The 13710-nt window shown below is 35.4% G+C and overlaps 3 protein-coding genes across 4 annotated transcripts in view; 1 reads left to right on the forward strand and 2 right to left on the reverse strand.

The window, feature by feature from the left end:
* LOC142336038 (S-phase kinase-associated protein 1-like) overlaps positions 1-13710 on the reverse strand; it is a 42624-nt gene that overhangs the window by 13926 nt on the left and 14988 nt on the right. Inside the window, exon 2 of the mRNA XM_075384530.1 lies at positions 94-184. Within this exon, the coding sequence (XP_075240645.1) occupies positions 94-135 (42 nt within the window). The 5' untranslated portion in view covers positions 136-184. The remainder of the gene's footprint in view (positions 1-93; positions 185-13710) is intronic.
* Positions 5795-13710, forward strand: part of LOC142336036 (uncharacterized) — a 421548-nt gene continuing 413632 nt past the window's right edge. The window contains exon 1 of one of the 2 annotated variants that reach the window (XM_075384527.1): positions 5795-5816. The gene's annotated coding sequence lies outside the window, so the exon portion shown is untranslated. The remainder of the gene's footprint in view (positions 5817-13710) is intronic. The other variant, XM_075384528.1, reaches the window with a different exon arrangement.
* LOC142336032 (uncharacterized) lies at positions 10821-13039 on the reverse strand. Its single transcript, XM_075384515.1, has one exon. The coding sequence runs from the start codon at positions 12764-12766 to the stop codon at positions 10913-10915; it is 1854 nt and encodes a 617-aa protein (XP_075240630.1). The 5' UTR covers positions 12767-13039; the 3' UTR covers positions 10821-10912.

The raw sequence follows: 13710 nt of genomic DNA on the forward strand, positions 1-13710 counted from the left end.
GTATTAATGAAAATAATTTCTTTTTAAAATTTTGTATGCCGTTAAAAATGCTCAGGAAATTTGACAGCTATAGCAATATTAGGAAACACTTACTGTTCCGTCGTTGGTCTTCAGGCAAAGCATATTCTCAGACATTTTCGCTGCAATTAATTTCTGTCTTGCGGATTTGAAGAAATTCAGTAACACTGAAAAAAATATAAAATTTAAACAATAGCTTAACGCAAGTGAACGTTCGAAAACTCATGAAACGCGAATGATCAAAATGATTATACAGTCTTTCGAACTTTCGCTTACGTCAGAACTTAATTGGATTAATTATAGTCTATGAATATAGCGTATCATCAAAATGAATATAGCGTATCCCAAAAAGTTTAAAAAAGAGAACGTTTCAAAAGGCACAGGTGAGAGTTCGAAGGTCAAAGCTCAAATTTAAAACATGTAGAAAAAAATTGATTAATGAACTTATAATGGAAAAAAAACTTTCACATTCAAATGAGCACATTGATGCTCGATTGCACGTTTTTCGAACGTTCGCTTATTTAACGTCATGTGACAGACTATAATTGAACGTTCGAAAACGCCAAGACACTCAACTGAGCAAGAATGTGGTCATTTGAAAGCCAACGCTTTTTTTATTGCTCCTCTTTAGTTATATATAGTCAGTCCCATAAAGTTGCAACGCTATCGAACGTCTCAAAGGTCAAAGTTCAAATTTAAAACAAGCAGATATTAGCACTTTGATGTTCATTTGCTTGCCAGGAGTTTTTCGAACGTTCGCTTGCGTTGCAACTTTATGGGACTTACTATAGTCTGTCCCATAAAGTTGCAACGCTATTGAACGTTTCAAAGGTCAAAGTTGAAACTTTAAACATGCAGACATCAGCATCTCGTTTTTCATTTCCATGTCAAGAGTTTTTCGAACGTTCGCTTGCGTTGCAACTTTATGGGACTTACTATAGTCAGTCCCATAAGTTACAAAGCTATCGGTCGTTTCAAAGGTCAAATTTAGGACATGTAACTATAGTAAGTCCCATAAAGTTGCAACACAAGCGAACGTTCGAAAAGCTGGGGGCATGCAAATGGGCAGTGTTTTGCTAGATATCTGCACGTTTTAAATTTGAACTTTGACCTTTGAAACGGTCGATAGCGTTGCATTGCAACTTTATGGGACTGACTATATCAGCATTTTGATGTTCATTTACGCTCAGGAAATTTTCGAACGTTCGCTTGCGTTGTATCTTAATGGGACTAACTATATTTCATCTGCTTTTCGTATTTAAACTTAGAACTATTCACAAATTTTTGAAACGTTAGCTTATTTCAAGAGGGACACGCTATAGTTTAACCACCGTTGCAACGCTACCGAATGTTTGAAAGGTCAAAGTTTAAACATGCAAGTTCGCTTATTTCAAACAACACCAAAAACCAACAGTATCGAGGCAAAGGGGAATTATTGAGGTAAGGAAAACTTGAACGTAATTGAGTTCACAGGAAGATGACCTGATCCATCAAAATCGGAAACAGGAAAACTGCTGTCAAACCGAATCAAGACTAATAGAAAGGGTTTTGAAAAAGGAAAACTAGAAAGAGTTTGAAAAAGGAAAAGTGCTGTGAGACCGCATCAAGACTACTAGAAAGGGTTTAGAATGCAACTTGACCTTCAACAAAATTTACAAAACGTTGCATCGCATTAACTGAATCGCAGTTTGTCATTCTGAAATTTAATAATGCTGAAATAGCACGATGGACACATTGCACGAATAAATTACAAAATACTTTTTTTCAAAATAAACATAACCCCCTAACCTCGAAAGAATTGCTCTCGAACACCCAGTGAGACTTCTAATGCTTTGAAGTGACACTGGTCGTTCGACAGCAAGTCTTCCTTACCTCTTTAATTCCCCTTCGCCTCGATTTTGTTGATTTTATGGTTTTGTTTGCAAACAAATCGAACAAAAACGACGCTAAAGGCAAAAATTCGGAAATAGATCATTTTGATTTGCATTCGACCAATTATCAAAACTGTTTTCGAAAGAAAAAATATCGACGGTCATTTTTCAGTCCACTGCAGGTAGAGTGACTCGAATTCACAGAACCCAAAGATGTGGCACTAACAACAACTTCTCAATTCTCAGACACTTGGAAGCAAATATATATTGCTATTGTGATACCACAATATTTTGCCAATTCAAATACTTTATCATTGCATATAAAAGCAGAGTTTCCGAACGCTGTTGTTTTGACCTTCTGTATTAACGGAGGAGGCAGGCACTTCAAGCTGAATTGGTCATTTTTCTGTTGAATCAATGCTAGATGTGTCTGACGCATGAAGAAATGTAAGTATGCTAAGAAAGCCTCGAGCTTACAAAATTTCATTGAGCTTTTCGAATGTCGCTCATTTCGAGGAGAAAACGAAGTTTGGCAAAAATTTTGGCTTATTCTTAGAATTTTTGTTTACCTTTTCAGTATTACAAGCAAATTATAATTTTGAAGTGAAATAATAAAGGGTTGCTTAAACTGATAGTTTCAAATAATCTTTGGACTGGTTTTTCAGTAAGCTTTTTTCATGCCAAATAGCGCTGAGCTACCTACCATGTTCAGCACATTGTGTCCATTATAAATTTTGAGGACAATTCCCTGAAAACTTAAACAAGAAGTTAAACCTTGTGAACAGGCTATGTGGGCTTTCTAGCGGAGTGATTATACAATGTTGTTTTTTGGCCATTGACGTATCCATTTGCAATTTTTGACACTTTTTTGCTCAATGAGCACTTTCTTTCAGTTTAAGAAATCCGTCGGGTTTTATTTCAAACGATGCTCCTTAAAAAAATCATACAAACAATGCCACCAATGTTTTTGATATACAAATTAGTCATTTTGAGAGATAATTCATTATTACCAAAAACTATTCACGAATATGAACAAAACAAGGCGGCTCGGTAATGTGCAATCGCACATAAGGTTCCGACCTCGCTCATCCACAATTTTGGCATAATTGTCTACCAAATGAACAGATAGAAAAACACAAAAAATTCGTATTTTTCAAAAAAAAAAAACATGTGTGAACAAAAATACAGCCTTCAAAGCAAATAACTCAGTGGAGTAAAAAATGATGCCTTAGATTGATGAGATATGCCGATATTAAAACAGCGAGCGAAGACGAACGGCAAAATCAAACAACAACAACAAACATTAATTACATCTAAAAATTTATGCCCGTTCTAAAAAAACAAAAATTAATAACAAAGTCAAAATAGCGTCAGATGAAACTAAAAATAAAACAAAAAACTTGTAATTCATCAGAAAAAAATGATTATTTACCAGTTTATAAAAAGCTTGGTAACGATTAGACAAAAAAGAACAGAAACTTTAAAGTTAGAAAATTCGCTGAATTTTTAAAAAAAAAAAACAATTAATTCCAAAGTAAAGAAAACCATAAGGAATCAACTAAAATATCCCATAGGTTTACAATTATCAAAGCTTCTTTAGAAGGGAATTAAGAACTCTTGGTATTCAATTTTTGTGCAGTTACAAAAAGAACAACAATTAGACAACAAACTAATAATCAATTAAAACTTGTCAGAAAATGCTTTGGAAGCGGTAAAGCCATACTTTGGCCTCCGAAATATGTTCAATTGCACCATCATTGAACACCGATAATGTATTATGTGGCCGCTCATTAATGAAAATAAGCAGCAATTAGACATAATAAATGCAAAATTAGGTAATACTTGTTTTTTTTCGAAAAAAATTTATTTCCAAAGCCATGAAAGCCATTAATTACAAAATCAAAAAATTTGAATAGGTTCGGTTATTCTTCCAAAGGAAGCCCTTGAGACCTGCAATTATCCAGAATATGTCTTACGTCTACAAAAAGAACTTCAAATATGACAAAAATCAAAAATTCATTTACTTTTTTTCGTGAAAAACCCGTGTGGAAGCCAGTAAAATCATAACGAATTCTCTTAAAATATTAGATATTGTGACACCAATCCCTTTAGACATCTTCCCTTGAAATGTATTATTTGAACTCTCATTAATGAAACTAGGTAACAATTAGACCAAAAAGAAAACAAGATTATTTAATACTTGTTTTTATCAAAAAAAATTTATTTCAGACATGAAAGACATTAATTACAAAAAAAAAATGAATAGATTCGTTTTTTCTTCCAAAGGAAGCCCTCGAGACCTGCAATTATCCAGAATATGTCTTACGTCTACAAAAAGAACGTCAAATATGACAAAAAATCAAATATTTTTTCACTTTTCTTTTGTGAAAAACCAGTGTCGAAGACAGTAAAGTCATAAAGAATTCACAAAAACATTAGGTTTTGTGACACCAATCCCTTTTTACACCTTCCCTTGACAAAAATAATGTCATCTTTAACCTTTAATTAACGAGACCAGGTAACAAACAGAAAATAAAAGGAAAATGCGAAGTTGAAATGTTTTTTTTTCATTTTGGAAAATAATTGTTTTCAAAGTCATGAAAGCCATTATCTATCTTCTTATATCGGAAAATCGGCTCATCTACTCTTCCAGGAAAAACCAATCAAACCGGGTCATTGTACAGGAAATTAAATACGACTAAAAAGACAAAGAAAAAACGACAGTTAAAGACAAAATTCACGGAAGTTGAAGTAGAATTAGCCCCCTTTTCAGTCTACAAAGATTGTGTTAGTGGTGTTTGGGTGTGCACTTACCACAAATTTAATCAAAGTGGACTAAAGAAAATTATTTCGTGCTGTTTTTGATGAAAAAGCCTGAATTTTGGGAAATATTTAGCCGGAATTTGTGACAAAAAAATTCAATAAAATGGCCGACAACACATTTTGTCTTTAAAAATAAAATCAACATTTTTTTGAAAAAAATTATTTATATTCAGCAAAATTTGCGAAATTTTAGTCAAAAATTCCGAAAAAAGGTGAATAAAATCAACGGAATTCACTCTATTTTCTCGAAAGTCTAAACCTCGATATCTCCCTGTAAAAAACGAAAATCAAGAAAACCTTTTTAATTCCATATTCTACGCTGGACAAGCTTTCTAATGATACCAGTCTCAACTCTCTACGATGAATATATCGATCGGCCGAAATTGACTGAACAAAAAAAACCCATTTGAGTATATAGTTCCTCCCCCCTCAAGAGGGGTCGGAACAAAAACCTTGCTCCAACAGGTGTGAAAATGGCTTCATGCACGCAATTCAGTGATAAAATTGCATGAGTTCAAACAAAAGCTGATTTAAAACCAGAGTGACGTCATATGACGAACTCAACTAAAATTGAAAGTTGTTAGTTCGACTGGAAAAACATTGGACCCAGAAAAGATTTCATAAACCTGTTAAAATTTAGCTTTGACATTTGAAATTGCTGTACCACATGTTTAGCACTGAAACATCATGTAAGCTACCGTTGTTTTCATTTTCCCAGAATTTCGGTGGCTGCTAAGGAAACGTGAGCAATCAATCATAAACCAATTATTCAATGAAACTTTTAGAAAAATATTCACAATGGAGTTGCCCTATTTTACTCATTAGAAACTCATGCAACAGATAAATTTATTGGAACACAATATGATTAAACTGAACTTTACATGCCTTCACCGTCTAATGCTTGCGCAACTAAGATGTTTCGGAGCAAACAGTATTCATGTAACACATCTGCATTATAAAGCTTCGGCATCCGTTGCATCCAGCCACCGAAACCCATTTCCATATCATTTTCGCCATTTTTTTTCACGTTTAAAAAAGGAAAAGAAAACGTTCCAAAAGAACTAAACCTCAATTAGCCTAATTGTTGTGATAAACTTATTAAATAGTTTCAGAGAACGAAAATGTCCGAGTCAAATGAAAAAGAACAGATGCCAGGACTTCGATACCATGACCAAACACCAGTTGCAAAAGCTGACAACAAGCGATTGCGAAGTGCCTTCAGTCCAACTGACGATAATGATAACAATGATGAACTGAAAAATACAATTCAAGAAGTCGTTGCATCAGCGATCCCGGGTATTGTGAAAATAATAGAAGAGCAGTTAATAAAAAGCATCCAATCAGCGATAGATGAAAGGCTGAAGAAAGCAAAAGATGAGATAAAGAAGGAAGTCAATGAATCGATTTACTAGGCTGAAGAAAGGTGCAATCTAAAAGCCAAATGTGAGAGCGAGCTTCTAGAATCCTACAACCGTCGCGAAAATTTTCGCATAATTGGATTACCCGAAGAAGTGTCAGATGACCCAGCAAAGAAGAATGATGAGGACTACGATACGACGATTGAAAAAGTTGTCGATTTTGCTTCAGCTCTAGAGTCGAGCATAACATCGGATGATATCTCAATAGCTCACCGGCTTCCAAATTTCAATGGGTATCGACCTCGTCATGTGATTGTTCGTTTCACCAGACGGGTAGCAAAAATCAATTTATTGAAGAGTAAGAAAAACGCAGCAAACTTTGATCAGTTGAAAGATGTAAGAATTTTCGAAGATATGACTGCACCTAGACTAAAGTTCTTCAATCTAATGAAAGAGGACAGGAAAATTGAGAAAGTGTGGCCTAGAGAAGGAACTAATTATTATATTAAAAACGATGCTGCTAACAATAAAGTGTATAAGATTCATTCCTTATATGATGGTGGTCAAAAGTTAGGTTATGATTTTTATACTGTCCAAAGGTGCTTTAATTCGTCTGAGTCTAGAGTTTTTAATGAAACAAGTAAAGTGGATCATAATTTTGAAAAAGAAAATGGTGCTACAAAAAGTTGCTTAATTACTATTTCAACTCTTCATTTAAAAGTAAGATCTATCAAACCACATTTTGATAAGTTGGAAGCACTAGTACTTGGTCTTGAGTCTCCACCAGAAGTTTTATGTTTAACAGAAACATGGCTAAGTGAAAACGATAATTTTAATGGATATTTGATCAATGGCTACAACCAATTCTTTGTGAAAAACCGAGATTCCGGTCGTGGTGTTGGTGTTATGATTCAAGTTAAAAGCAACTGTAGCTTGATGAAAATTTTCGACCTCAATTTTGAGGAGGCTATTTTTTCGGAAATAACAAAAGATGGTTAAAACTTTAAAGTAGGGGTTATTTATAATAAACCAAGAACCAATAAAAAAGATTTCCTAGAGAAATTTGATTGTTTTCTTGAGCGAAATCTACCTGCGATACTCCAGTGATCATCTGTGGTGATTTCAATATAAATGTATTGGAAGATAACTTAATTACAATAAATTATCAGAACGCTATCGAATCAAACGGGTACTATTTGAGTCCAAAAGAGCCTACACGAGTGACACATTCTGCCTCTACATGTATAGACCATTTCGTATAACAAAATATTGATGTAGATACGACTGAAGTACTGGAATATGAAGATTTATCTGATAATTTTCCTGTTTCTCTGAGATGGAGAATAAAAATTGAAACCAAACCACCACGGCCTGTTTCTTTTCGAGATACTTCTTTTCTGAAATCTGAAAAACCCTAAAACAGTATCAGACTTTAAATCCAGTTTATTGCAACGCTTAGGAGAACGCTTTGATGAAACTGCTAATGTCAATGATGATTTTAATCTGTTCGCCAATATATTTGCCAATGTTCTTGATGAAGTAGCCCCCATAATAAACTGTTCGAAAGCTACAACATCGCAACCAAAATGGTTTGACACTAAGTTAAAAAAACTAAGATCTCGGAAAAACAAGGCACACAAAAATTGGAAACAAAATAAACACCCCTTGATTTTTAAGAAATTTAAAGATCTACGTAATCAATTTAAAAGCAATTTAGTTAAGACAAAAACCAATTTTACTGGAGGAAATTTGAATCATGTATGGGAGACTCAAGACAGACGTATAAGCTTTTAAACGATAAGTGGCAAACATCTCAGTTCTTCGATTGTGCCTGCCCTCGACTCTTGTATAGAAAACTCGGCTCCTGAGATTGCCGGAAGTTTCAATAAATACTTCACCAAAATTGCCCAAGAAGTCACCAAAACAATTGAACCCACCAACCTGCCAAAAGTACCGAAAGTTGAAAAGCCAATGTTTCTGTATGATGTAAGTGAAAGTGAAATCAAATCAATTATTGATAATTTGGACAATAAATCTTCAGGGGATGACTATATCAGCAACTTAATTATAAAAGCCTCATCTGATGCGGTTATTCCCTATCTGACTTATTTGGTAAATCTCTCATTTCAAAACGGCGTATTCCCCGAAGAGCTGCGTAAAGCGAAAGTTCTTCCACTTCATAAGGATGAACCTAAAACTAGTGAAAATAATTACAGGCCAATATCACTACTTATAGTTTGGAGTAAAATTTTTGAGAGGGCAATGTATGTAAGAATGTATGACTATCTTGAGCAGTTTTCTTTACTGTACCCCAAGCAATATGGTTTTGGATCGAAGCGTTGTACCATTGATGCATTAGTAGAAATTCTTGAAAATATGAGAGTGAAGAATAAAAATATGATCAGCTTTTTCCTTGATCTACGAAAAGCTTTTGATACTCTAGACCATTCCATCCTGCTTTATAAACTAAAAAGCTATGGATTTTGAGGAGAGCAATGCTTGAAAGGGTTACAGTCTTACATTTCGAATCGGATCCAAAGGGTAGAAGTTAATAATATATCCTCTTCTTGGCAAAGTATAAATTGCACTGTTCCACAAGGATCTATTCTTGGACCTCTATTGTTTCTGATATAGATAGATGACTTGCCATTTTCCTGTAAATCCCTACAACTTTTACTATTTGCTGATGACACCAACCTAACTGCAATAAACAACGACGTGAAAGGCATAAAAGAGGACCTCTGTAACCTCAATGTTTGGCTCAATGCCAATAAGCTGGCAATTAACTTAACAAAACCTGTACAAATGAATTTAAAACCCAGTGCTTCCAACTATGCTTTCAGCTTAAATTAAACTGTGATAAATTGTAAGCCTGTGTGTAAATATTTAGGTATTTATATTGATAATTAACTTTCGTTCAAGTCACATTATTCGTTCAAGTGATTATGTTACAAAGAGACTCGGTAAGCAGTGTGGTATCATTTCGAAACTGAGGCACTACGTTCCCCGGTTTCAGTTAATAAACTATTATCGTAGCAATGTTGCACACATTATACAATATGGTATACTTGTATATGGTTGTTGTAGCTACAATCGCCTAAATCCTATTTTCTATTTTGTCTATTTTCGTAACAGACGGGATCATTGCAATGATATCTTCTTTTCAAATGAAATTTTAACAGTATATGAGTTACATTTATATGAATTGCTTAAATTCGTATTATGATCAGTTGCTGGATTGCTTCAGCAAATATTTCCTAGCAAAATATTCAAAATGAAAGAAATCAAAAGATGCACCAGGTCTTCATCAAATCAGGTTTTATCTGAACCCATTGCTAGGACCAAAATAGAGAGGTTTTCTCTAAAAAACAGGTCCTCGAAACTCTTCAATCTCCTGCAAACCAACAATGTGTTGCCAGAAAATAATAGTAAGTGTAATGCAAAAGAAATTATAAAAACTTATCATGATATCAAAAAAGCTACCTTTTACAAAACCAGGATTTGGTGAAACATATTTTTGATTTTTAGGAACCTCTAAACCCGCTTGGCTGCATGTTACAGGACATCCAATTTTAGGCCCTGATTCTGGGTGAAAAGGCCCCTCTAGCTCTTCTAGAATGCGAGATAATGCATTTTTTGTTATTTTTGCAAAAATTAAAAAATTTCTAAAATACTTAAAAATTTTAGTAATTAAAAAAAATTTCTCCCTCGCTCTTCATACTTTAGAATGGATAAGTAATCAATGCCTCTTGAGTCTATGGTATCAAAAAGCTTACCTGGAAAAATAGACATTTTATTTGCAGACTTTTGAAAATTTAAATATTTTCAATTTTTGAGTTTTTTTTGTGTTTTCGTTTTTAATATTTCGTGAATAGCCACGGGTAGGACAAGGCGGATCGAATGATCCCGTTACCTATCCTTTCCGAGTCTCTTTAACTTGTGCTGTGTTAATTTTACGTATTTACTGAGATTCTGATAAATAAATTCTTTCTTTCTTCTTTTTAACTTTTGCAGCAGTTATGTTAAAAAATTTTGATGGTTTCTGTTCGTATTTTTAATTATCATGTTGTAGACAAGAGAACTGCAAGCAAAGCAAAGGAAAGTACCAATAGTATCGATAGCAAATGTTTGGCTATCCTTTAAATCCCTTGAAATTTCTCGTTTATTCCACGTTTAGATCTAAATCGTAGCCTCATTGTAGCATACAACAGGGAACAATAAAATCACTTTCAGAGCCATACCTCAAATGTTTTATCTAAAGATGCATATTCTTCGACACGATCTATGCAAAAAAAATTACGAAAGATCTTAGGGACAAAGCATTTCAGCATAACACTTTTGAGAGAACCAAAACTGGGTCTAATTCAGTGTTGATCACATGCATGTTTATAAGTCTCTGGCTGTTGAAGACTTCAATCAGTACGTTCCTTAATGTGAATTGTTCAGATAACTGTTCGTTGAAGTTTAGAAATCTACAGAACCTTACATAGTTTAACAAACCTGACGAAATCAAAAGATTTCAAAATTTTGAAAAAGTTGAAAACGGCGCTTGTATGTATGCCGACCTTTCTAATATAAATGTAAAATTTGGTTCACGCATAAGAGCTCAGCTATTTAGTTCAGGTCGAAGATGCCAAAAAGGCAGAATAGCAAAACTAAGCAAAATTTCAAATAATGCCGGTGACACTTGATTGCTAGCAAGCTGCCAAAAGTTGCTCGAAATAGTGACTCAACTTTGAGAGACAGTTCATCAACATTAAGGTACTCGACCAAAAAATTGATACTCCGGCCGAGTTTATCAATTAAGAGATGCAAAATCTAATCTATTTATTCTGATTCCAATTACATAGCACCGAGACGAATGGTTTTAGCGGAAGCCAACAAGAATGTGGCCATATCTATTTCACTTTCTCGATACGATATCAAAAGACGACTCAATTTCTGCTGCGCTTCTACGAGATGACCTTTTGGGGTCCGAGGTAGCAAAGTTCTCTGTTCATATTCCGCTACTTTAGCAGACATAAATTTTTGTTCGTTTCTGATATACTTTATGCCTCTGTAAAACGACGGCCGATTGTGTCCGATTAAGTGTTTGATAGAAGCGTAAGAACCTTCTAGAATATTGTCTGTTCTCGTATTTGCCGATATTAGGAGATCGCTAACATTCCAAATTTCTGGTGGAAACAATGCCGGTATTTGGTGAAGCTCTATCGTCTCAGAAGCTGCACCGATTCCTGTAGTTAATTGACTGGATAAATCTTTGTTATTGTTGTTGTTAACTCGTGCTGCCTTGACAGCTCCTGCAATGAACGTGGACTCAAACCAGTCAAGTAGAAGATCAACCTTGAGGTCATTCGGTGGTGCAATTTGCTTCAAATGTATCATACCTTGTCTTACTTCAGAAATAGGGAGAAAAGCTAAGCAAACAAGCTGGGCACAAAATAATTTAAAATCTTCCGAAAATTGACAACATTGGATAAGATTTAAATCAACTATTTTCTTCCACGTAATTCGATTTAAGTGAAAAAACTTTCCCTGGATTCTGGTATTAGAGCCAAAAACTCGCTTTAAAGCGTTTACTGCTGGTTTCTCATAATCACAAAAGACAACCCCATGCATGAACGACTGCATTGTAACACCCAAATCTCTAGCTTTACTTTTCAAAGCTTGAAAAATTTCGATGTATGAAATCTCATTTCGCGATCCCATGAAGGCGTAACCGAGAGTAACTACCACATTGGGCTCGGGCAGCGCCGCTTGAATTAGCAACAGTTGGGCGAATATAAAAGGTGGCACAGGAAGCGCTGATTCCAGAAAAACTTTGGAGGTATTGCACAGCAGATTAAGATGATCATCGGTGATAAATAGAATAACACGACGTTCAGGATTGAACTCGTGATTATCGTATAATAGAAACCGTTCCGGAAAAGGTGAATCGGTATTCGCCCATATACCTTCGATAACAATATCACTAACATAGCGCGGCTCCGGGGGCATTTCTCGCCGCAATGGGCCGTTGACAGCATTAGGCTTCTTTTTCCGCCTCACTCGAACCTCTCCGCCGAATAAACCTGAAAGTGAGCTTAATTTCACTTCATTCGACTCAGGTATAGCTTTCGAAGAAGCTTGAGATGTTTGCGCATTAATTCGATCTCGCCGATCAGTTTTTCGTTTTCTTCCTCGAGTTCGGCCACTTCCTCTCGAAACTTTGCTTGTTGATGTAGGCCTAATACTTGAGGGTTCAAATGGAGGATCATTTGGATCAATTTCAGCTTGGTTGTCATTGTAATCAAAATCAGCCTCAAATGCGTCCATTGAATACAGCAATTCGTTGGTCTGGTCATCAAAGTTTTCGTCAAGATATCCAGAATTAACGTTGACAGTTTCATTTATCATGCCCTCGGCAATAGTCGGATTGCTGTTTTGGTCGTTTAACCGCTTTAAATTTGAGTACTCTTCAGTCAATTGGATAATTGCCGATGTTTCAACCGCATTCGGTGGGTGGTTGTGAGTGTTTATGTTCACAGCATTTGTCAATTGTACAGAAGTGCGTAAACGAGCAGGGCAGTTGCTCTCTATTCTGTTTTTGCATCTCCATATGATAGCCTGTCCTGTCGTAGAATGCTGAGTATACAAAAACCCATTCAAACTGACGAGTTTTTCGCCTTGATGATCAGATAGCAAAATAACTTCCATAAATTTACCTGAAAAAGCACTTAAACAAAATCCGTCCACGAGCTTCTTAGTCAGTTTGCGTTAGTGATGCCGTTGTAGCTACTTAACAGACTGCGTTCAGTGGGTAATTCAAGCGGGACTTCCGTTTGTCGTTACAAACCCATTGCCTAGTTACATTTTAATACAAGCAGTATAAATGATAACGGATGAATAGTATAAAGAAAGTGATTTTCTCTTTCTTTGTGGAGGCCCTCACAGTACTACATCATAAATCATTTCGTATTTTTCAAACCAATAACTGAAATGAAAAAATTACACACAAACATCAGCTTAGAAAAACGTAAAACAAGAGCGAGACAACTCTTCAAAACAAACAACTATTTTCGAAAGTAGATGCATCAAACTAACAGCCACCCTATTCATCAACAACAGCTCCATTGAAGCATTATCAATTTGGCGCCTCGAATGCAGAAGATGGCGCTCCTTAGCAGAGCCAAGCTAATTTTGTCCTAAGATATGACGATGTCCTCTTTTCGCGCAGCGATTCGATGCCAGCTGTTTAAGCGCAATTGAAGCTGATGGGCTAGCTGCATCAGTGCATGCGAAGACAAATGGACGAAACATTGCCTTCAACACAAATTATTCTTTCTTTTTTCCAAATATATTCGTGATTGTAGGCTTCTCTAATGATTTCGGGGCAATTTTTCGCTAGCGGGTTGAAAATTTTTAAATCAGAGGATGTTTTATGCATGGATTCACAAAGTCCGTTGACCTCCAACTCTTATCTTGCATCATCATCATCAGTTGTCTGATTAACCAGCGTAAAAAAGTTTCCCCTTGCAACGGCTGAAGCTGTTTGATCAACATCATGACATACATCACTTAACAGATTCTATAAGCATTCTCGAAGATCACTGTCTCATGTGCATGTGTCCTCCTTTTGGACAATGGAAGGCATGTGCTGC

The sequence above is a fragment of the Convolutriloba macropyga genome, chromosome 3 (assembly GCF_964194025.1).
Source record: "Convolutriloba macropyga chromosome 3, txConMacr16.3, whole genome shotgun sequence".
In the NCBI taxonomy this organism is placed as follows: Eukaryota; Metazoa; Xenacoelomorpha; order Acoela; family Convolutidae; genus Convolutriloba; species Convolutriloba macropyga.

What these genes read in the sequence shown, in the direction of transcription:
- LOC142336032 (XM_075384515.1), bottom strand. Translation starts at nt 12,766, where the DNA reads ATGGAAGTTATTTTGCTATCTGATCATCAAGGCGAAAAACTCGTCAGT.